The sequence below is a fragment of the Cervus elaphus genome, chromosome 17, assembly GCF_910594005.1.
Source record: "Cervus elaphus chromosome 17, mCerEla1.1, whole genome shotgun sequence".
NCBI lineage: Eukaryota > Metazoa > Chordata > Mammalia > Artiodactyla > Cervidae > Cervus > Cervus elaphus.
In genome coordinates, this window is record NC_057831.1 from 27,576,499 (window position 1) to 27,602,042 (window position 25,544).

The window sequence follows — 25,544 nt, forward strand, 5'->3', positions numbered from 1 at the left end:
TTCTCTTATTAATGTGAAGTTATTAAAAAACAGCACTTTTTAAATTCCTGAATTTTCTATATATACATTTATATGATTAGTAAAAACAAATCACGTTATTGCTTCTTTTCTAACGTTTAGACCCAATTCCAAGACAAGATCAAAGGAGAAAATAGTTCTAAACTCGATTAACTCATGGCCAACTAAGTTAATTTCTTTACGTTAAAATGCAATATAGAAAACTTTCTGTCCTGCTCTTAAAACCACTGCATCCTCCCTGACTCTCTGAAAGCGAGATACACTCACATAAACATACATACATACCTAACAAAACAGGGACTTATTTCTTGTCAAGCTAAAACAGGTTTAGTAAAAAAGTTCATGACTCAGTCACCACTGTTAATACTACAGAATCCTGGGGGGTCAAAACAGCAACTGGCAGGGGGAACATCTGAGAATATAGGAAAAGATTTAAAATTTAATCATTCATTATTATCTTCGTAATTATTGTTTGGTCATAGAATAAATAATTTAAAAATTAAAGTGAATATAAAGCTAATGTAAATAGACCATTTTCTTTAGCTTCCAAGATTAAATTCCATACAAGTGGTCTGACAGAGTCTACCTATTTAGTGAATACTAAACTTGACTTGAAAAAGAGATATCTGAGTGAAAATGTAACAGTTCAAAGTGTATGTGCTGCAGTATTTACTTTCAACAGCAATTCAAGCAATACTTGGGAGAAATGGAAATATTTGTAATATTTAGAGTGAAACAAACGAAGGCTAGAAACTGCTCCACTTAATGAAAGAACTCCTAATTTCTACCTTAATTCATTAATCACTTTAACATGTAATCATACCTCTTCATACACATGGGTTCTCTCCCGATATGCTTCTCCAGACTGCAATGACATGGTAACTCTGTGTCCATCTGCCAGTTACCCACACATCCATCTGCTGGACATGCCTCTTTCATTCCACGAGATGATTGTAAGAGCACATCTCACACTACTTCCTCCCTCATTTGAAACTACTAACTTAAGAGTTAATAAAAATGTAAGATCTTAGATGAATTTGATTAATCTCTTCTATATGTCAACAGTTTGAACTACATGCTGAGTAGACAGATTTCAAAATTTAAATTAAGTTCATAAATCTATTGAAGTAAGAAATCATTTTTGTACAGCATTATACCATTCTATTTATTCTGTATTTTTCACTTTGCTAGTTTTATAGTCCTAGGGTCATAGAAATCTTTTAGTTTATTTCTACTATTTCTACTACTTGATGGAAATTCTTACACAACAGGAGATTCTTTGAGGATACTCACACTACTCTCCTAGAGTGGAAACGTGAATTTTGAAAACCTACTTTACTGAGTTACTTGCACTTGCATTTTTTATTACAGATTAATGGTATAAACTGCCATGATTAGGAAACATTTTTATTAAGATATTACACTAAAAACAATGACTACGTTTCACTGTAAGTTTTCTTCTCTATTTCAGAAATTAGATAAAAAACTTTTTGAGCACTCACTTGTCATGCATTCTTAAACAGAGTTAAAGCCTATTTTAGTTTGAACCTGTAACACTGCAGTCTTAGTAACATGTCACGTTTGGTTAGAGGGTTAAGAATCTGATCGATAATCTTCACAACTACAATATTAAACCGCAATGGATAAGAGCAAGGTACAGTGGTACAGTTTGTAAAACTGTATTTCACACAATGCCAAAAGACCTTTTCACTGAGAGTTCAAGAATTATCTCACTGGTTTATAGTTGTCAAATATAGCTTTAGCAGATAATGACATCAGCTTTTCTTTTTTACTTAGAGAATGATTTATGTTGAGATTCATGCTTAATTAATTCTTTGACCCAAACTGACCAAGAAAAATACCAGGGTAATTTCCTCTCCTCAACAATCCCCTAACAGGAAGATTTAAAATACTACCATACTAAATAGTCATCAACACCCAAGATATAGTAAACCAACTTAGAAAATCAATGTGGATAAATCTACGACACATAATGGCATTTGTCAAAGAATTTTAAAGACACCCAAGAATTATACTAGAACAATACTGGTGAAACTGCCTCATCTGTCGTTAAAAACAGCTTCTATGTACAACTGTGGGAATGATCTCTATCCACAAGAGTTTCAGGAGAAGCTGGAGAGTGGAAACTATATACTTTCAAACTTCACTTCTGTAAGCTAATGAGTCCATAACAAAAGAGAAACTCTAAACATAAAAAGTAACTATTTATTTGCCCTGTTCCAGCTCTCTATACCTGGTGTGTGCCTGCAAACTGAGTCCTCACAGTATCAGCATTCTATCCCCAGGATTCTTTGGCACGATGCTTTATCAGTTTACTTTATTATCCTCTATTTCCCAGTCTCTCAGGCCCCGTTTATCTTCAGGCTTTCATACTCTATTTAGTCCCTTAGAACAGTACATTGATCTTGGACTTAATATCTCAGCTGTGACCTTTTACCCCTCCAGGACCCTACTCAAGTGTTTGCCTATAATGCTTCCACTCCTGCATTTAGATTCAAGAATAAAAGACAACCTGCCTCCAAGCTCTGCCCTGGACTGTAGGACATGCCTGACAAGGGGAGGGGAGGAAGACCACACAAGAGACAGGTAATGTAATTTCAATAGGAGGAAATCCTACAATAAACCAGGGTGTTTGGGGGCTATCTACTTACACTTCCAAACAGTCTTGCACAATATCTTCACTAGAACATACTTAAAAGCTATGACTAATCAATTATGAAAGAGAAAAAAGTAAATACCCTGCTTTAAATGCTTTTAATACTTAGAGAAGCTTTAAATGCTTCTCTAATAATAGAGAACTAGATTAAAGATTGACATAAAAGACCTACATAAATGGAACTTTCTTTAGGTGGAGAATAAAGAAGTACTTCATTAAGAGTGGTACAAAGCAAATAGTCTTATTTCATAACTGAATAAATACAAGCAAGAGATAATATACACTGAAATTTATAAATTCTTTGGCAATAACTTTTCTGGGTAATAAAATGTCAACCAGAGAAAAAAGATATATAAACAAGGAATCATAAGTGTGACAGATGAATTCAATATAAGGCATATGTTAAGGAATATATTGGGCTTCCCTGGTGGCTCAGACCGTAAAAAATCCGCCTGCAATGCGGGAGACCTGGGTTTGATCCCTGGGTTGGGAAGATCCCCTGGAAGAGGGTACGGCAACCCACTCCAGTATGCTTGCCTGGAGAATCCCCAGGGACAGAGGAGCCTGGCGGGTTACAGGCCATAGGGTCGCAAAGAGTTGGACACGACTGCACACAACTGCTACTGCTGCTGCTGCTGCTCTCGCTTCAGTCGTGTCCGACTCTGTGCGACCCCGCAGACGGCAGCCCACCAGGCTCCCCTGTCCCTGGGATTCTTCAGGAAAGAACACTGGAGTGGGGGTTGCCATTTCCTCCTCCAATGCATGAAAGTGAAAAGTGAAAGTGAAGTCACTCAGTCGTGTCCGACTCATAGCCACCCCAGGGACTGCAGCCCACCAGGCTCCTCTGTCCATGGGATTTTCCAGGCAAGAGTACTGGAGTGAGGTGCTATTGCCTTCTCTGGACTGAACAACTAAGCACAAGGAATAGATTAAGAATTTTAAAAAACCTAATAAAAATGACATTGTCTGAACTATAATTTATGAACCCACAAAGGAATGTTTTCCCAAGATACTGCTACAGAAAGCAAAAAGAAACTTGAGGGTCAAGGTAAAGCAAAAGAAAATTTAGATAAAAATACACAAAACAGATAGTATGATATCTATATCTAAAGCTGTATCTTATCTGTGTCTAAAGCTATGATGTACCATGAATTTAAAAGGAATCCTATTCAAGCAATAGGATGAAGAGGCATTTGGTTAGTCTTCAACTTATTTTTGTCTCTCAGCTTCAAATTCACCCTTATTGCCTGATCTGTAAGAAATGAATCTGGGCCTTTTAAATACTTTTTCTTTGCCAGATGGTAGGATACAGGCTTTGCAGATGACAATGGATAGCACTGAAAAGGTATTTCTTTCCTGCCCAGCCTGCAAAATTTTCTTCAGTATCAAGTATCTGCAAGTCACTGCCTTCACTATGCATATTTCCAGCTCTCAATTGTGGCAGAAGTGCTGTGTACAACAGTCCCACAAAACTCAAGTATACAGCCCAGGTTACTGCTTCCCACACCCTCTCCTCAGCCCTGTAAGTATGCATGCCAGAAGCCTTTGGATCTGGCCACCCAGAGCCACTCTGGCCCAAACTGTACATAGAAGTGTCCTGGGTTCCTGCAGAAGGCCTCTCCAGCCCCAGGTCCCAGCAGCACCTGCAGGGGTACTTCAACTTCCTCTGCATGCCCAACTGTCTGTATGCCACCCATCAACTCCAGCTTGCTTGTTCTGCACGTTCTCCAAAGAGTTTTTGCTGTGGGTCTGACTATGGACTGGCTCTGGCCTGGGCAATCCACGGAACTTCTATGCCATCAGAAAGCCTGAAGCTGTATCTTTTAATGAGAACTAACCCTTCCAAGGAAGTCTGTCCTTCCTTGGATGTGCTCCTGCACCAAATAATTTAGAGTTTGCTGTCTACCTTTAAAGTTACTCTCCAGTTATTGTTTAACAGCTTTATATCAAATGTCCCCTGTAACATTACTGTGAGTTGAAAGACAGTTCTCCCTGGATTTCATGATGTTCCTGCACTGTTGGGGTACTCTGAACAAAGGAAATCAATAACCTATAATAAAGATAAGTCTCCCACCCTAGACACAATCTAGGGTTGTAAAAAAAGTTCCCTCTTCCAAGAGATCTGCTTTTAGCTTACTTTTCAGGTGACAAACCTAGAGATGCCATCCCCCTCCCTAGGGAGGCTTTGTTTCATTCAAAAGCAAAGATAAGGGGTATGGATACATGTGTTCCTTGAATAACAGATATGCCAGCAACCCAATATACCCTCTCAGTGTCATAATTTTCAGATTCCGCTCTTAAAATTTCTCTCCACTACATATGCACAATAACCAGAACTAAAATGTTCTGTAAGTAATAAATTCTGTCCTATGATCTACAGACCTCGTTTTCCTGTCAGAATATCTAAACATATACATAAATTTAACATCATGTGGTTTGTCTTCTCCTTGGACCTAGAGTGATACAGATATATACATATTTGGCTTAGAAAAATGAGGAGTTTTGTGGCAAACAAGAATATTAGCTCTCTCAGTCAATAATATCTTAATCAGATCATGAATATTATGTATTGGTGAATAAAAGTTAGAAAGGTAACCTCAAACTTCTATTCATTCAACAATATAAACTGAGCACCTACCAAGCACCAAACACTATACTAAGAAAGATGAACACAACACTGTTTGAACAATACAGAAAACGTTTTTTTTTAATTTCACTTTTGTGGGAATTACCTTCACATGTCCAATTTACTCCTAGAAGCAGTCAACGTTAACATTTTCTTATGTATCCTTCCAGAAGCACTCTATGTGTATCTACGCAACTGTTTATATTTAGAAACACAAAGACACAGAAACTTTAAAGCATAGTCAGGACTTCCCTGGTGGTCCAGTGGTTAAGAATCCACCTGCCAATGCAGGGGAAACAGGTTCGATCCCTGATCTGGGAAGATTCTACATGTCACGGAGCAACTAAACCTGTGTGCCACAACTACTGAAGTCCGCACACCGACAGCCTGAGCTCTGCAACAAGAGAAGCCACTGCAGTGAGAAGCCCGGGCACCACAACAAAGAGCAGCCCCTGCTCGCCACAACTAGAACAAGGCCACGTGCAGCAACCAGCGAAAGCAAAAATAAATATCAAATAACATTATTTTCTAAAAAAATTAAAGCATAATCAAATCCAAATGTTACCACCGTACTATCTTTCTCATAGTAATGACCTTAATAAAGTAGCCATTAGTTACTATTAGAATCATTATAATATTATTTTAGAAAACCTGCTAACTACCATGTATCTGAAATTCCTTGGTAATCATTTGACAAAGTATTATTTCATGTAGTGGTAATAAACTTAGAAAACCCACTGTGTTCCAAAAGTGATAGGAAAGATACAGATTCAAATAATTTCATCAAAAATACTATAAGCTTATTGTTATAAGATTAATATTAACATGAAGAATAATTAAATTTTCATTTGGAGAGAGGAGTACAAATATTCCTTTGTTCCAATGAGGTTTTATTAGGCCATTAAGTTTTGAAAAAACATGCAATTTTCAGTGGCAACTATCCTTATTAACTTAAAAGAGTAATTAATGATTTGACATTTTTTATTAGCCAACAGGTAACATTTATGAAAAAGCTATAGTAAAACCTATAATATTGTTTAAACATGCATCTGTCTTTTCTGATAGCCAAGACAGTCAACAGATAATTTTTCAAGGGAATTAATGTCAAAAGAAAAATACACCATAGGGAAATGTTGCTTAATAGAAAAAATTATGTTACTCTATCTTCATCTGAAATAAAAGAAAAAAAAATCAGTAAACATTTATTCAGCAGGTAGTTCCCACTTTGATGAGTTTTAACAGCAATCTGTTTCTTACTGAAACAATGTATAATCTTTCAAGTTTTATAACTGTCCCAATTATTACTGTTACATAACAAACCATCCCAAACTTCCTGGCATAAAACAAAAGCCAATTTACTGTGCTCAGAGATTCCATGAACCAGGAATTCACAAAGGGCACAGTGAGGACGGCTTGTGTTGTCTCCACAAGGTCTGGGGCCTCAATGCAGTCTCCGAGGCTAGGAATGTCTCTGGGAATGACTCAGTGGCTGAGGCTGGCATCATCTGAATCATCTGATGCTCATTCACACGCACATCTGGTGATCGGCCTGGACAGACATGAATATTAGGACTGCTGACCTGAGATCTGACACTTGAGGCCTTCCCACATGGCCTAGCTTTCTTAAAGCATGGCATCAGGAGGGTCTCAGACTTCCAGGGCTCCGAGCAGGCCAGTGTCCCAATAAACAAGGGAGAAGCAACACTGCCTTCCACTCCTGAGCCTACTGTCACTATTGCCACCCTACTTACTTAGCTTATATACAGAGTACATCATGCAAAATGCCGGGCTGGATGAAGCACAAGCTGGAATCAAGATTGCCCGGAGAAATATCAATAACCTCAGATACGCAGATAACACCACCCTTATGGCAGAAAGTGAAGAGGAACTAAAAAGCCTCTTGATGAAAGTGAAAGAGAAGAGTGAAAAAGGTGGCTTAAAACTCAACATTCAAAAAACTAAGATCATGGCATCCGGTCTCATCACTTCATGGCAAATAGATGGGGAAATAATGGAAACAGTGACAGACTTTATTTTCTTGGGCTTCAAAATCACTACAGATAGTGACTACACTGTGAAATCAAAAGACGCTTGCTCCTTGGAAGAAAAGCTATGACCAACCTAGACTGTGTATTAAAAAGTCGAGATATTACTTTGCCAACAAAGGCCCATCTTGTGAAAGCTATGGTTTTTCCAGCAGTCATGTATGGATGTAAGAGCTGGACTATAAAGAAAGCTGAACACCGAAGAATTGATGCTTTTGAACTGTGGTATTGAAGAAGACTCTTGAGAGTCCCTTGGACTGCAAGGATATCCAACCAGGCAATCCTCAAGGAAATCAGTCCTGAATATTCATTGGAAGGACTGATGCTGAAGCTGAAGCTCCAACACTTTGGCCACCTGAGGCAAAGAACTTACTCACTGGAAAAGACCCTGAAGCTGGGAGACTGAAAGCAGGAGAAGTGGATGACGGAGGATGAGATGGTTGGATGGCATCACCGACTTGATGGACATGAGTTTGAGCAAACTCTGGGAGGTGGTGATGGACAGGGAAGTCTGGCGTGCTGCAGTCCATGGGGTCGAAAAGAGTCTGACATGACTGAGCGACTGAACTGAACTGAACCTAGGAAATCAGAGCATCACCTCTGCTGCCTTCTATTGGTTACAAGTGAGTCACAAGCATGCTCATATCCAACAGGAAGAGAACTCCCAAACTCTCAATGGAGAGTGACAAAATTTAGAAGACTACCTGGGGCCAGGAGATGTTCTTGCAGCCATGTTTGGAAAATATAGTCTGTATAGTAATTTAATATTCATGAGGTTAACTTGGTTAATATAATACAACAAAGAGCATTACAACCTTTGGTTGGTTTTAGCTCTGAATAGTAGATCAAATTTCCTAAAAACAACTATTTTCAGCTTTGGAAACAGAAATTTTTATAAGATTGTTACTTTATATAGTATTTGCAACTACCTTGAGAAATAGCTGTTGTTATTATTACCTATATTTTAACAGATGAGAAAAGCTGAATTTGAAAGCTGAATAAGTTGCCCAGAAAGTTAAATATCAAAGTTGAGATAAAGCCAGACATGTGTGTCTTCAAAGTCCAGGCTCTTCTCACTGACCAAGCAATCTGCACAGTGCCACGTTAAGTGAACCTCATTCAAATCTCATGTGCACCAGAGCTGTACAAAGCAAGGACTACCTGTATCTTGCTTTATATAGATGTAAGCTCTTCAATAATAGATTTATAACCCAACCAAGTTAGATGGTTATACTAGCTAACAACTGTATGCATCTTAGTTATGTGATTAAAAAAATAAATCACAATGAAATTTATCAGGGAGCAGTCTCTGCCATAGTATTAATATCTCAAGGGTAGTACAACGCTGTTTAGTACAAATAAGTGTTTAACTGAATAAGTACATAAATTTTAGGAAAACTTTTCATGATCATTTTAAGTAGTGAGCTCTTGTATATTCCAGAGAAGCTGTACTATGGCTGAGAAGGTAAATATAATCTATCCTCTCATTTAAATTCATTGGGGGGGGGGGTTCTCTTTTTCTAAAATCCAAATTATGGCCTTATCTGTTTCTATTACTCATTATTTTATATTATTCTTTACCTACTAGTTATGGGTTAAGCTTTCTAAAAGAAACAAAAAACGGGACTATTTACATTACTTATTTTGTCACTTTCTGTAATGCCTAATATGGTGATCTTGTGTTTCTGACTTGACTTGTGGTAATTTGTACAAACCATAAAAAAGTCAGAAATATGACCCAGTGGACAGTTATGTTTTCTGGGAGCTTAACACTTCTCTCCCCAAAAATGTGTTCTGGCAACTGAAAGGAAATTAAGTTAGTCAGCTCATATAAATTTTGTCTTTGTTCTAATTGATTGTATTTTTGAAGCCACCTTTATGTTATAACTTTAAAGATAAACCAACATTTATATTTCTGTGAAGCATAAATATATCATAAATTCTACTTTCTTATTATATCAGTTTTATTTTTCATAATGGAGTTCCTTAATTCCCTGGAAAAGTAAATTGCAACCCACTCTAGTATTCCTGCCTGGGAAATCCCATGTACAGAGGGTCCTAGTGGGCTACAGTCCATGGGGTCACAAAGAGCCAGATATCATTCAGTGACAAACAAGGAATCTTCAAAGCGGAATATTTTTCAGAAGAGTTAAAGAAAATAATTTTTACAACCTGACAAATTTCTTGTTAAAAAGAAGCTTAGATGATGTGAACTTCTCACAGTTTTGAAAACAATTTTTTGTTAAAGTACAATGATAGCTGGTTACTTTTTTCTGACTATAAAAAAACAAAACTCCTTAAATAAATTCAAGGAACTTATTAGTTATCTGAAATCATTCTATACAATCATTTTTATATAATGAAAAAAATAATTTAAAATTTAATTATTTTTAAAAATAATTTAAAATTATATGAGTTTATGAAAGTCACTGATTAACCTTACATAATTCTGTTAGAAAATACTAATATACATATATATGTATATATATAAGAAAATAATATTCTCAGGAAACAATTTAGCAGTCTTATTGCACTTTGATGACTTTTTAAAATGTCATGCCATTATTTTCCCCTAAAAAGTGTATTTTATACTTGAGGGCAAATAAAAAAAGGAAAAATAACACACATCTTTTTGGGGGGACTAGTAGGTCTTTGTTAGGTAACTGAGCTTAAAGTTTTCCATATGATAATTTATATTAGTCCCCTATGAAACAGGCATATCCCTTCTATTCTTATTGAAATCTATTATGTGATTCCCCTTCAATAATAATGATAATATTTTAAGGATATATAGGAAATGAGGGGGCCTTCCAAGTGGCACAGTGGTAAAGAATCTGCCTGCCAATGAAGGAGATGCAGGTTAGATTCCTGGGCCAAGAAGATTCCCTGGGGTAGGAAACGGCAACCCACTCCAGTATTCTTGCCTGGAGGATAAAGGAGCCTGGTGGGCTACAGTCCACAGGGTCACAAAAAGTTGGACACAGCTGAGTGACTGCACATGCAAGAAACGAAGATTTAAAGAGCTTATCCAACTTGCCAAAGTCTATGTTGCTGTTTAGTCCCTAAGTCATGTCTGACTCTTTGTGACCCCATGGACTGCAGCCCATTAGGCTCCTTTGTCCATGGGATTCCCCAGGCAAGAATACTGGAGTGGGTAGCCATTTCCTTCTCCAGGGGATGTTCTCCATCCAGGAACTGAACCCACATCTCCTACACAGGCAGGTGGATTCTTTACTACTGAGCCATCAGGAAAGCCTGCCAAAGGTGATACAAAAACAGTCAACGTCTGGAAGACCAGAGATTCTATCCTCTCTTTGATTTCTTACATTATTTGATCAACTGAAAATTCGGTTTAATCATTGCTGATGACCATTCATATCACAGATAGTTAATTTTGCTCTTGACAAGTGGCATGGTATAATTTTCACAATAATTTGTTGATTTTAAAATAAATGTATTAATTTTCAAAAAGTAATAAGTTCAATTGTGTCACAGGTTTGAATACAATTAACTCTTTAGTAGTTCAATAGCTATAATAGAAATTTTAGACACTGCAAATTTAAATACTTTCAAGAATGAGAGAGTACCGAGGAATCTATAGGATTTAAGATAATAGTAAATAATGAGCCGGGGACCTCATACCCTGCCTAAAGGACTATTATCACTAATTGTCACCAACTGAAATACAGTAGGTTCAAGGATTCAAAATGCTTAATTTTTCAAGATAAGCTGAAGCAAAAAAAAAAAAAAAAACCCAACAACAAAAAGATAAGCTGAAGCAGATTTTTATCAGCGATTTCCTGATTATTTAAATGTTAACAACTAATTCCAATTTCTAAGACTCTGCTAAAAAAATCCACCTATGGATCCACCTATGGATCCAAAACTATGTTGGGCCCAATGACTGCTGGTTTGCAAGCTCTATTAGAGACATGTCTATCATCACTATAGGATAATGTTGTTAAATTAGGAGAAGACCTGAATCTGCAGGGATTCTGTAACATGAACAAACAAGTATTTACTGAATACCAATAAGAAATATAAAACATTGAGCAACTAAAATTAGATTACTAGATGTGTTACAGTTCAAGAAGTGAGAGGTATCCAGAGAAATAAGAGACCAGTATGAGAGGTCAGCAGATTAATCTTAATCTCTAAATTAAGATTATGTATTATGTAAGGAAGATGTATTTCAGACTAGTGAGAAATACAAGAGAGACAGCAGATTTCTATGGATCCTGAAAGCTAAGCAGAGATTAGACTCGATGTAATAGGCAGCTGAAGCAACATTAGATCTTCAGCAGAAAGGTGATATGATCGATGCAGTGTCTTAAAGACTGATTATAGTATGTAGAAAAGATTGGAGAGCCACAGAGTGGTAACAGAGAGGCCAACTAAGAAATGGTCTCGGTAGCACAGGAATGAGACGAGGGGCCTGGACTCTGGCAGTAGGAATGAGTGAAGTGTTCTCCACCAGCCTATTTACCTGAATGAATCCTCATTACAAGCTTGTTCCTGTGTGTGTGTCATGAGCACTTTTTTTTTCATTAAATGGGAGCTGGCCTAGTATAATGAACAGAACACTAGGCTAGGAGTTAGGAAATCAAGATTCTAGATCTGACACTGCACCTAACTACATGGTTGAAGCTGGGCAAGCCTCTTAACCTCATTAAACCTCAGTTCTAAAATCTGGCTAGAAAAGGACAGAACCAGATAGATGTCATTGTTTGAAACTCTGGATCTTATAATTCTGAAAAGCAACAATCTGAAGTATGCAGATAAAAATGTAATTTCAAGTTTCTTTTGAAAATCCAAAAGCTGGCTTCCTTGATTCCACCTTTGTACATGGCAAAACTGGCTGGAGTTGAGTAGTGAATTCCTCTTTTAGGCTGGGCACATACTCTCTAGTTTGCCACAGTCCCATCATTTCCTCAGGTGAGGCCCAGTGTTAGCTGCTATTCATCATGCTTTCACTGCTGTTTTTCTTATGGTAGAGAGACATATTTCTCTACTTTTTCTCAACACTTTTCTCTACATTTTCTAAACTTTGTCTTTTACCAGGAGTGAGAAAATGTAAGAAAAGAGGTATTTTTTCCCCAAGAAAAATGAAAGCATACATTTTTATGAAAATAAATATTCCTTTAGATTTAACATGCAAAGCTCATCTGCATGAAAAGATTACCATTTAACCCTCCTTAATCAAATAGTTTCATTTAGTTTGGAAACCCTGTTACACACGTTGGAAAGCTACTGAAAAAAATATCTAAGGAGTGAAATAATTAGATTCACATTTTAGAAAAGAGTACTCTAGAAGCATGTGAGAACTTAAAAGGGGTATGGCTGAGAGAAAGAACATCTCTTAGAGCACTAAAGTGGTCTGCAGAGGTGAACTGACAAGTTTACAGTGGAGAAAGGAGGGACTGATTCAAGGAGATAGAATTCTTAGAATTGAGGGACCTCAACAAGTATTGGAAGTAGCATGATGCTAGATTTTAGGGATGGTTCACTAAATAAATGGTGATACCATCAGTGTACAGAATTCACAAGGAAGAAAAAGTCTTGGGGAAAGGTGAGGTAGTATAGCATTACTCTATAGTAGAAGTTGGCCAACTACAGCTCACTGCCTGTTTTTATATAGCCCACGAGTAAAATGGTTTTCACATCTGTAAATGGTTGGAAAAAGTCAAAAGAAGAATGTATTTCATAATGTGCAAATTACACGAAATTCAAATTTCAGTGTCCACAAATAGCTTCCCTGGGACACAATTCATTCCTTTAATCACTGTCTATACCTGGGTTCACTTCACTGTAACAGAGATGAGTAGTTGAGACAGCAACCATACGTGGTATTCTCATCACTTTACACTGTTTCTGAGGTGCTACGAACTGCAGTGACACAGTTGTGACTGCTCAGTGTGTCAAGCGCCATGTGTAGCGCAATACCACAACATTTCACTTTGACCATCACATCGAAGGGCTTCACAGCTGGCTCAGTGGTGAAGAATCCACCTGCCAATGCAGGACATGCAGGTTTGATCCCTGGGTTGGGAAGATCCCCTGGTGAAGGAAATGGCAACCCACCCCTGTATTCTTTTTGGGAAATCCCATGGACAGAGGAGCCTGGTGGACTACAATCCATAGGGCTGCAAAAGAGCTGGACACAACTTACCAACTCAACAACAGCAATCACATCAAAACAAAAAGAGAAAACTATACTTCAAATATGCTTTTAATGTTTTAAGGGGCACATGGGTTATTCTGCTACTGAATTAGATGGCAAACCACTGTATCACACAATGACACTACAGCTACACTAGAAAAATTTAACATATGTCTATATAACCAGACTAAGTATCCATCATATTCATAATTCAGAGCAAATTAATCAGAGGAACCAGAAAACATAAAACAAAGTACTTCATTGTAGCAGAGTTTCTTCACAAAAATAAAAAGTGAAAATGAATTTGCAAACAAAGTTAAGTTTCCGAGTTGTGCACCTGTTAGTTAACCAGAGAAAGCTATTTACTCGTGGTGTGTTAATTAAACTGCATTTTGACTACAGCAACCAAAGAAACATTTGCAGAGGGGGGAAAACATGTTTAAGAATAGTCTTTCGGTAAGACAGCTACGGTAAAAGCACTGGGAGCAATATTCAATATTCAATTCAATATCAATATTCAATTAGAAGACAAGGCAAATAATTTTGAAAGGTTTTCTTTGGTTCTTGATAAATTAGCAGATAATTGAGATACTGCATAGTGTTCTTATTTTCGAAAAGGCAGTGATGAACATGAAGTGACTAAAGGATTGGCCGTCTGTAAAGACTGCATACAACAGGCAAAAATATTTTTCAAACTGAGAAAACATTAACTCAGTACAACCTAAGGTGGAAGCTACTAAGATGTGTAACAACTGATGGTGATAAAAACATGTGAGAAACAGTAAAAGGCTTAGTAGAATAAATTTATAAAGTTTGTGAAAATAAGGTATATAAAGCCTATGTTTCTTTATTATATTATTCATCAGCAGTTATTTTATGGGAAAACACTTTAAACTAAAATGTATTATTGAACTAATACTATCAACTTCATTCACTCCTAAAGATTTAACCACTGTCAGTTGTTTCTACTTTGATAAAAAATAGAAGCTGAATATCCTAACTTGCCTTATCACACAACAGCTTATGGGCTTAGCAATTGTATGGTTTTATTGTGAGGTTTTTTTTTCCCCCAAGCTCAACAGTGAGACTGAAATTTCTGAACAAAAAGAAAAGCCTTCAACCATTATTAAACAATGAATACCTTTGGAAATTGTATTTTGCTGCAGATTGATAAAGTTTCCTTGAATTTGACCTGAAAGTCTAGGCAAAATAGTACTTATATGCAAAACATACTATGTTAAGTCATTTTGACAACATTTTTCAAATCACAAATAACCATTAATCTGCTTTATATACTCCTTTTGCTGTCAAAATTAAAAACAAGATCTCCATGCATATATAAATTTGCTACAGACATATTATGTAAGTTCAAACTATAGTTCCAGCAGTCTTTTTCAGACTTCACTGCAAGCGCAAAAGAAACTTTCATATATCAAAACCCATTTAACTATGTAATCAAGGAGCCTCTAACTTTCAACTGGTTAATCTGCAATGTGAACAGCATACTAAATAGCAAATAATAAAGAGAATCTAAAAGCATTCTATAAATGCCTTCCATACAACTAATATGAACGCGAAGATCACGTGCCCATGACTGACAGCAGCATTTGGTGTCACCTATCTGTGTGAACACATTTCCAAGACAAAATCAGTTAGATGCCTTTACAGACCTGCATTAACAAATGAACAACTGCAATCAAATTTGATGACAGGGTAACTGTGAATCCCAATTAAATGAAATTGCTACCTCAAAAAGAATTACAATATTTTCATTAGGAGATCTGTATTACAATAAATCATGTTCAATTCATGCTATAGTCTGAACGCAGTCAAAAAAAATTTTGTGGGTATTTGCTTTCTCGCATATGTATTTTCACTCTTATCTATGTATTAATAATATTTTTGATTTTGCCTCATGGCCTGCAAAGTCTAAAATACTTACCATCTAGTTCTTAATGTAAAAAGTCTGCAGACTTCTGCTCTATGGAGATGCAATTCAAAGTGGAGCAGCATCTGGGAAATGTCTTGACAAGGCAAATTCTTGGCCCACCCCACATCTACTGAATCAGAATTTCTGAGGGTGAGCCCAGTAATTTTTTTTTTTTTTAACAAATGTAAGAATCACTCTTAAGGATTTTAGAGACTTGGTTCTGTCCCCTTGGATAAATTGTGTAATTCTTTGAGTCAGTAAAATGGGAACAGTGTCGCCCACTTCATAGAACTATTGAAGAGATTAAAACTAACTTTAAAAATATGAGAAAAAAACGTAAGGTTTAACATGGTAACTGACACTAGTAATTCTTAACAAATGGTAGTAAATTAGAAAAGACCCTAATGTTGGGAAAGATTGAAGGCAGGAGAAGAAGGAGATGACAGAGGATGAGATGGTTGGATGGCATCACCGACTCAACGGACAGGAGACTAAGCAAGTTCCAGGAGATGGTGAAGGACAGGGAAGCCTGGCGTGCTGCAGTCCACGGGGTCACAAAGAGTTGGACATGACTGAGAGACTGAACAACAACAATAAATGATAATTATTAATTCAAAGGTGTACTGCGGGGCCTCCATGCACCAGCCCATGACACATGAAAATTAAATTTTTAGGAATTTTGTGAGACAGTTATTTAAATTTCATAAACTTAAAACTAAGTAAGTTACACTAAATCAAAGTTATTCACACTCAAAAGTCATCACTACTTAATTACCTTACCACATTTTATCATCATCTGTGCTCAGGCAGCTATTATGTCTAGATGGTAGATATCATCATATTGGTATGCTGCATCTCATTTCTTCCCAACTATGCATTCACAGGAAATCAACCACCACAAATCAGAGCTTTTTTGGAGAAGGGTTTCTGGTGAAACATTAATCAACACACTTCTGGTTATCATTATTAAAAATTACATAATGAATTCAGTTTTGAACTCAATGAGTCTGAATTAACTATGCACATAGGGATGTCTAAGAATCTGTTAGTTAAAAAGATGTATTTTTAGGCACCAACAGCATATATAGTAGCTGAAGCCAAAAACAGGAACAAAATTGAGCAAAAGAGCATTTAGAGAAGGGATCAGATATAGAATGATATGGAAAAAATTAATTATGTGAACAATAAGTCAGAAAGACTTTGGAATTTATAAGTATAGCCAATTACGGCTAGCAGCTCAATTTAACTATTCCCATTTATCACTATCCGAATTCTCAGCTTTAACTCCTGGAATGCTTCTACCATCAAAACCTGTATAAACAGATGCACTGAATTACTCTGCCATTTGAATTCAGCATCTATATCTTAGCCAGCATGGGTAATGGTATTTTAGGTCACCTATTTAGACAAAGCTAACTGTGGTGTTGGAGAAAACTCTTGAGAGTCCCTTGGACTGCAAGGAGATCCAACCAGTCCATCCTAAAGGAGATCAGTCCTGGGTGTTCATTGGAAGGACTGATGCTGAAGCTGAAACTCCAATACTTTGGCCACCTCATGCGAAGAGTTGACTCATTGGAAAAGACCCTGATATTGGGAGGGATTGGGGGCAGGAGGAGAAGGGGACGACAGAGGATGAGATTGCTGGATGGCATCACTGACACGACGGACATGAGTTTGAGTGAACTCCGGGAGTTGGTGATGGACAGGGAGGCCTGGTGTGCTGCAATTCACGGGGTTGCAAAGAGTTGGATATGACTGAGCGACTGAACTCAACTGAACTGAACAAGCTGGTTTATACTCTGAAATTTTTACCTCAAGTAGACATTGCCCCTTGAACAATAAAGAGAAACAAATTATACAGGGACGATAACATAGCTTAAATATCCATGATACTGAGCATATCTGAAAGTTTAGTTTCAAAGTATCATAGAATTTCGAACCAAAAAAGATTTTATAAGCTACTCTGGTATCTTTTTTGCTCTTCTCTCCATAAGAAAGAGCTATTTGTCAAGTTAAACGTCTAGGAAAGCATTTTAAATTTTTTCTTTATCAGTTTTCTGAACATTTGATTATCTGAAATTAACACAGAGTTGACAAAGGAGTGGCTCTTCCTTCTCCATTTCTTCTGATGTTCATGAGTGGATATTAAAAATTTACATAATTCTTTATGGCTGGTGCTACCAATAATGCCAGAATCACCTGATTCAATTCAGCTGATCTGGAGTCTCCGGAGAGAGCACTAGCATTTCCTTAAAAGTACCTAGAGGCTTGAATATTCTGCTGAGAAAATTAAAATTATGGTTCTCAAAGTGAATTAAGGCTATTATGACTTTCTCAATAGTAGTACTATAGATTTCAGAATATGACTCTACCAAGGATAATAAATCTAGCCCTCTCCCATATACAAAAAAAAGGGGGGGGGGTGTATATACAAAACAGACATAAAGCCAACATAAGAAAAATTACTGAACTAGTCAGTATATATGCTCTTTTAAAACAATAAATTTTTAGTGATTACAAACTTACAAAAATATTTTAGTGCTCTACTGTGACTTGTAAAGAACAAGTAAAAGTACCAATATTAACTATTTTTCTATGAACCTATTCCTAGAGTTAGAAATGCAAGCCAAAAAAAAAAAAAAGACTTATCCATAAGGCTTATACATAGAGAAAAACTCCATGAGCTAAGAGTATAATTAGAGGCATACATATAACTAGAGAAACCCCAAATTCACAAAGACTAACAGTAAATAAAGTGATAAAACCATTCATCAGTAGAGTATCTTTGATGCAAAATGTCACGTAAAATACAAAACCATTTCTAAACTCACTCTACATGACAGATATTGCAAAAATAAAAAGGGTACTATACTAAGTCACAGAGACATAAAACATAGAATGTCAAAGAAATGTGAGGCACTATGGTGAGATTACAAACTTTGGTTAGCCAAAAATTAGCACGTGTCATTCCATGCAATGTGAGACATTTAAAAAATGTTTACACGCTTACTTATAGATGTTACAACAGGGCAAGGAATACCATACTATTTACTAAATATATTGAACTCTGTTTCTACTTATTCTGTTCATTGTCCACTTAGCCTTTACAGGTGACCTCCAAATCTATCATTCCTCATAAAGATGCTTTTTAGAAAATACTTAACCAGAGGTAATACCCTAACCAAACTACATGAACCTGGAGCCTTTTCTCAGTCGTTGTTACTCACTGTTCTGAAGCAGCAGTCATTGACCTTTCATTCTTGAAATCAACCAATACTAGTCTTTCACTCCTACCTATTACAGTCTTTTTCAGTGTCAAATCATTTCATTCTTTTTTCCTAAGGATGAGGCATTCCTCAAGACTCTTACCTTGGATATATTTTCTTCTTTTTCTTTGTTGGCTCTCATCCTCCTACCTAACTTCAAATATTATCTCAGGATATTGGTGGGTAATTTTCAGGTATCAAGATCAAATCCTTTCTTGAGAGTTAAAATAACCATTATATATTTTTTACCCAGTTTTGGTCAGTCAACAAATTTTTACTGCCAGCTCCACGTGTGATACACTAGTGTTAGAAATGTATTTCAAAACCTAGTATGAGAATCCTTGTCATCAAGAAGTAGAGAAGCTAAAGGAAAAGCTAAATAGTCCATCAGGTGCAAAACTGACCATTCATGTGGCCTCTTCCAATGGACTGAATATATATTTAATAGATCCCACATTCTCAGTATTCCCATGTAATAATGTAGGACTCCTTTCTTAACTCTATATTCTTTATGTGCCACATTCTATTCCTACTGCCATAGCCTGGTTCAGGCTAGTACATATTTTCACCCAACTGCAACCGCCTTCTTAACCATTCTCTAGTTTCTCATCCAATCCATCCTGCACTCAATTAACAAATTAATTTTCCTAAACCACAATGTGCTCCAATACTTAACTGCATAAAATGTTTAACAGTCCCTCAAAGGACAAGTTAAGTCCAAAAACAACTTCAGCTTGACATTAGAGGCCTTCATTATCTGTTCCTTACCTGTTAATACTTTTTCATCTCTGTCACCCACTATTTCCTTACCTTTTGCTGTAGCCAAACATGATTATTTAATCATATCCTGAAAGTCTGAATGTTCCTACCACTGTACCTTCATTTACGTCATTTCTTTCCCTCCACTCCCATCCTGATTAACAGTCTCCATTTCTATCTTTCAGAAGCTTAACCAAATACTGGTTCAAATAACATCATTTTTCTGAAAACTTCTCTCCATCGTCGGAAAGTATAAATCATATTAAGGTCTTCTGTATCACTCATACTTTATTTCTATTACAGTTATCTGTGTATGTATCATATTGTTCCTTAAGAGTATAAGAAACTTTAAAAATGTTTTATTAATCTTTATCCTCCTGTAGTATATTACATGTGGTTGATATTCAAATATGAAGTATACATTGAATTTTAATATATATATAAAATAACAGCCAAGATCCATAAGACCACATAAGAAGTTTCCTTCAGTTTGTTATGGAGAAAATCACTGCCACAAGATTTTTTTTAAACCACCTATATATTTCTTGAAAAGACATTAATAAGTGATTTTTTTGCCCTACCAGTAACCAGTATACCCCTTATGTATGTATGAATTGCTACAATAACTTCCTTGGCTTAGAATATAAAATTGCTTCCCAAGCTTTCAGTTTTACATTATTATATGTACCTACTGATCACAAACTAAACCGCCATACCACTGAAGACAGCAATGTAGAAAGAAATAGCTTGCCTGGTGGCTGCTCCAAAACCCATACTTCTTAAGACAGCTCAACTTTTTTTTTTGAGAAAGAGAGAAGAGCAATCATAGTGTAATTATACTTCTCTGTTCCCACTTCCTTCACACCTCCATTACCTCCCTAACATCTACCAAGTCAAACGTTGTCAGAGTCCATACTTACAGGTTCACAAGTTCACAATAATAGATGGGTTTCCAGTTCAACAGTTAATTCAAAGATTTACTGAATACCTACTATGTGGAAAGCACTGTGGAGGACCCAAAAATTAATAAGACACAATTTTCATCTTCTGGAACACATGACTAAACGCACAACACACACACATAAACAACTCCATTATAAAGCTGATTATGTAAGAGCTAAAAAGCTTCCAACAAGGTACAAACAGAATGATATGAGAAGACAGTAATTTAGTCAGAGTATACCTGAGAAGCTTCAAATGAGGAATGGATTTAACTTTCTTTGAAATCAAGTAATAACATTCAAGATTTCAAGATTATTTTTAATTAAAGTATTTTTTTAGTAGTATTGCAATAGAATTTAATTTTTTTCCAGTGAAATGGTACTGATTCAACATGCAAGTTAAAATTTTAAACAGATTTTTATTAGCTCAGCTTGAAACATGGTGAAATATAGTTTATAGGCCAAACTTGTGGCCTATAATTAACAAGAAAAATTTTGTTCTGTTCAAGGGAAAGACAAACTATGCCTCCAATAATCTGAACTAATATTCTACTCCCAGGGAAACGCTAGGTACATATAAATGGAACACCCAATTTTTACAGAAATCTGTTCAGCATACCAGTAGGACATTAAAAAGGAAAAAATTGAACAAGTGAAAATAAAATTCTGGGTCTTAGATTCATTTTTCATTCATACCACCTTCTCTTGTAACAATGACCTCTTCCTGATACACAGCCAAAGGTCTGAATCAGAGCCTGGAGCATTTGCTTTTCAAGTAAGCTCCATCCACACCATTTCTAGATTTAGACACTTCTTTGAAGATTCTGAGTTGCCATGACCTAACTCTGGACGTGCTGAGTACTGCATTGACAGATGAAAGGACCACACTCATCTGAAGCTTAAAATAACTTGCGGGGAAGGGGTGGGAAAAGTCCGAGTTGACATATGCCAATGTAGCAAATTTTAAAAAGAGGAAACTATAATAGACAGGAATGGAAACAAACTGGGGAACTTGGAGAAGCATGGCATTCCAAATTGCTAGCATTTTAAAAAAAACTTTGGTCTTTTAATTACATTACAGTATCCATGAGACGTTTTTGCAATTACTGAACTTCAAAATTAAGTATACTGTGAAAAAAAAAATAGGATAAATTACATGCACTTTTATAAAAGATACTTGCTTTTAAATATCCAAAACTCTTGACATCAACAAAAAAAATAACTAAAATCAGATTATGTAGATTTCGGCAAAGAAAGCCGGAAGGATAACTAACATGTAAGTTCGGTACCATGTTACAGGGTGCAGTTTCCCACTACAGTAGACAGGCGAAGGAACCAAGAAAGCGGGTTGAGCGCAGGAATACTGCTACATTATAGCCACTCAACACTAACTCAACAGCTAGCAGGCTCTATCCATCCTTCCTCACGTTCCTCGTGGCCTCTGACAAGTCATCCTTTCAACCTATGAGACTGTCCGCTCTCCCCCAACAAATATAATTCCCGTGCAGGTTGTAAAATCTCCCCCACAAACTACATGCTCACACCTCCTCGCCTTGGGATGAGCAGTCCCCACAGTGGGGAAAGGTCGCCCTGGCAGGGAAGTTGGGTGAAGTGGTCTTTCTGGCCGTCCGACCCGAGCCTCCAGCCCAGCAGCCGCCGGGGAAAGGAAACGCGAAGGGGCAGCGGCTGCGAGCCCGCGAGGCAGGCTCCGTGGTGCCCGAGCACCGGCTCGGGCAGGAAGAATGGAGGAGGGGAGGCTAGGCAGCGAGGTGCCCGAGAGCCGGGCGGCGGTCCGGCCCCGCGGCCCGACCCCACCCCGCACTCGGCACCCTCCCAGTTCGCGGACCCGGCGTGCGTTCCGCGTGTGCCGACTCTCCCCGGAGGAACAGCCACTGCCTCACACCCGTGGAAATGAGAAATCCGGCAACTTTGCGCGAGAAATGCTTCCCACCCTGCAACACACCGAGAAAGAGAAATATGTCAGGCGATGACGGGGGAGGAAGGATGACTTACCCATGTTCCTCCCAGAGGGTGAGGAGCCGGCAGGGCGAGGCGAAGGTCTCCGGTGCGGGCGGCGCGGCGCTGTGTCCTCCGTCTACCTCGGTCTCTCCCGCAGCCAGGGAGGGACCCGCGGGGGGCGGCCGCCGGGGAGGAGCAGCTGCCGCTGCTGCTGCTGCAGACGGCGCGGCCGCGGCGGGGACGAGCGGCGGGGGGCGGGGCGGGGCGGGGCGGGGCGGGCGCGGCGGGCGCAGCCTGCGGCGGGCGCGGCTCCGAGCGAGCGGGCGGGCGGGCGGCGGAGGCGCCGAGCCCAGCCGGAGGAGCGCCCGCCCCGACGCGCCGTCCGAGAGCGCCCCGCCCTCCCCACCGAGCATGCTCAGTGCGTCCTTCCCCCGCCTCCAGCCGCCCCGGGCCAGAGAATCCGAGCGTGCGGGTGGGCGTGTGTTTGCTGGCCGGCTGCAGCTGCGGCGGCGGCTTGATGGCGGCCGCCCGAGGGGCCGAGGGTGAGCCTTCAGAGGCTGGGCGCCGGGACGCTGAGCCCGGCCTACTACACCTGGCTTTCTACTATGACCCCCGCAAACCCACACCCGGAAAACGGGCCCGTGCTCATTTCGGGGCAGTCTAGGTGCACCGGCGGGAATTTCCCGAAGGAGGAGACGCTGGGCCTTCTTAGACCCGGAGGGTGGTCGGGAAGCAAAGCGGACGTCCTGCAATGAAGGTGGGATGGACGTCCTGGCCATGAGGCCATTGACTCTGGAGACAGATACCTGAGAACGCCCGTTTTCAGAGCAGCCTGTGGGCCCGCTGGGCACAAAGCAAGGAGGCGGCCGCTGGGAGGGCGCTCAGCATTAGGACTGTCTTGTCTGTGGCCAGTTTAAAAAAAAAAAAGGTTCGGCAAACGAGAGGAGTGACCGTCCCGGGATTTCTTCAGAAAAGTGTTGATCTCCTTCCAGAGGAGTGCGGCCTTCCGTTCCCCGGAGGACACCTGAAAAGCTATGTGACTAGGGTGCCCTGGCCGTGGGCGCCACCCTGCCGGGATGTGCTCGGCTCCCTTTGATCGCGGCAGGCACAAGGAAAATTAAAAAGTCCGCAGAGTTGCCTGCGGCCCCTCAGGATACATCGGTCGGAGTTTCCTGGGTCCGCGAGGCCGCCGCCTGCTCCCCACACCTCCCCAACAGCTGGGAAAACCTGAGCCTCGCGGTCCCTAGTGAGGGCGCCCTCCCAACTGGGCATGCGCGCGGCGCGGAGGCTGGTCTTCGCTTCTCTGCCCTGGGAGAGGAGGCGGGGCGGGGGACCTATTTCGCCGCTCTGGTTGTTCCCTGACCCCACTTTGGTGGTTGGGTTGAGGAACCTGGTCGCTCTCCCGAGGCAGCAGCAACTGTAGTCCTGCAGGGGAAAGGGCGCAGTCAAGCAGCACAACCTATGAGAGATGATGAATAGCTAAATGGAAATTGCTTTCCTTTTTCCACTTTTTATATTCACTGTTGAGAAAAAGCCCCCTCTTCACACGTGGCCCCTTTAAAATCAGCTCAGTTTCTATTTGTATAACTGATACCACACAAGTCAAAATAGGTTTTGTAACTTGTTCAGTCGCTAAGTCGTGTCCAACTCTTTGCAACACCAGGGACCATAGGGCGCCAGGCTTCTCTGTCCATGCGATTTCCCAGGCAAGAATACTGGAGTGGATCGCCGTTTCCTTATCTAGGGGATCTTCCAGACCCAGGAATAGAACCTCCATCTCCTGGGGTGGTGGATTCTTTACCAGAGTCACCAGGGAAGCCCTTGTAACTTGTTGAGCAGAGGTCAAATTTTCTAAAACAAAAATGAAACATGATAAGTAAAAAGAGAGATGTTTGGTAAAACAAGAAAATACAATGTAACAACAGAAGTCACAACTATTAGACTTTTTTGGCTGCTGCTTTTTTTTTTTTTTTCAGGCTTGGTCACCTCTGCCTCTCAGCCCTAATTCCGGGTGAGGGGAATATGTAAAATTATTTTCATTTCTCTCGGTTGTAATGGTCCTTCAGCTGTTGATGCGAAGAAGCACTAACAAAAGCTGTTACTTATTGACTGCTTAAAGGACTTCAAATAAGTAAAGGCAATAATATTGAATAACAAAAGCGGGTAACGTTTACCGAGTGCTTCCCAGGTGTCAGGCACTGTTCTAAGCGCTACTGACGGGGTGCAGGGCAGACTTCCCTTTAAATATGCTACTATGGCGTACTTATTATTTGAAATTATGGTTGAGAAACATCCAGTGCAAAAAGACCACTGTGATCATTTGTTCCCCTGAAAGCATGAAGTAAATTTCCCATATGAGACGTCCTCTATATATCAGAAGGACCAGTCAATCCTAAAGGAAACCAATCCTGAATATTTGTTGGAAGGACATTGATGCTGAAGTTGAAGCTCCAGTACTTGGCCACCTGATGTGAAGAGTCGACTCATTGGAAAAGACCTTGATACTGGGAAAGACTGAAGGCAAAATAAGAGGGCAGCAGAGGACGAAGTGGTTAGATAGCATCACCGACTCAATTAACATGAATTTGAGCAAACTCAAGGAGATAGTGAAGGACAAGGTAGCCTGGAGTGCTGCAGTCCGGTCGCAAAGAGTGGAACACAACTTGAGTGAACAACAATCAGGAGTATAGATGGCATCCTTATTGCCAGAGAGAGATAATTCAAGGTCAAGAACCCTTGCTATCCCAAGTCTGAGTCCCTGTTTTCTCAGAAAGAAGTCTTTCTCTGAAAGGTGTATAAAAGCTGCCTGCTTTGGCAAAAAAAAAACACAAAAAACAGAAACACAAACTTTTCTGTTGCCCGAGATGGTCAGGCACTTCACTCCTTGTACACTACTTCCCTTTCTGTGATATAAAAATGCTCTTGCTGGTTACCTCAAAATAGTCTTACAGGCTTGAATTAATTTCCTAAGTACCACAAGCTTCTTGGCTTAGAATAACAGGAATGTATTTTCGTACAGTTCTAGGGGCCAAAAGTCTGAAATCAAAGTGTGGGCAGGGCCATGCTTACTGTGAAGGCACTGGAGAAAGATTTCTTCCAGACCTCCCCTAGCCTCCAGTGATTTCTTGGCTTGTGCTCATGTATCTCCATCCTTCACACGGCA

The 25,544-nt window shown here is 39.1% G+C and overlaps 1 protein-coding gene across 5 annotated transcripts in view; it reads right to left on the bottom strand.

Annotated features, from left to right (window-relative positions):
* The window catches only part of RAP1GDS1 (Rap1 GTPase-GDP dissociation stimulator 1), a 152,310-nt gene extending 129,696 nt beyond the window's left edge, over positions 1-22,614 (bottom strand). For 3 of the 5 annotated variants that reach the window (XM_043870710.1, XM_043870712.1, XM_043870709.1), the window contains exon 1: positions 22,436-22,567. In XM_043870710.1, coding sequence (XP_043726645.1) covers positions 22,436-22,439 — 4 coding nt within the window. In that variant the 5' untranslated portion in view covers positions 22,440-22,567. Of the gene's footprint in view, positions 1-22,435 lie in introns of all 5 variants that reach the window. The other 2 variants (XM_043870714.1, XM_043870713.1) reach the window with 2 other exon arrangements.
* Between the last annotated feature and the right edge of the window lie 2,930 nt (positions 22,615-25,544).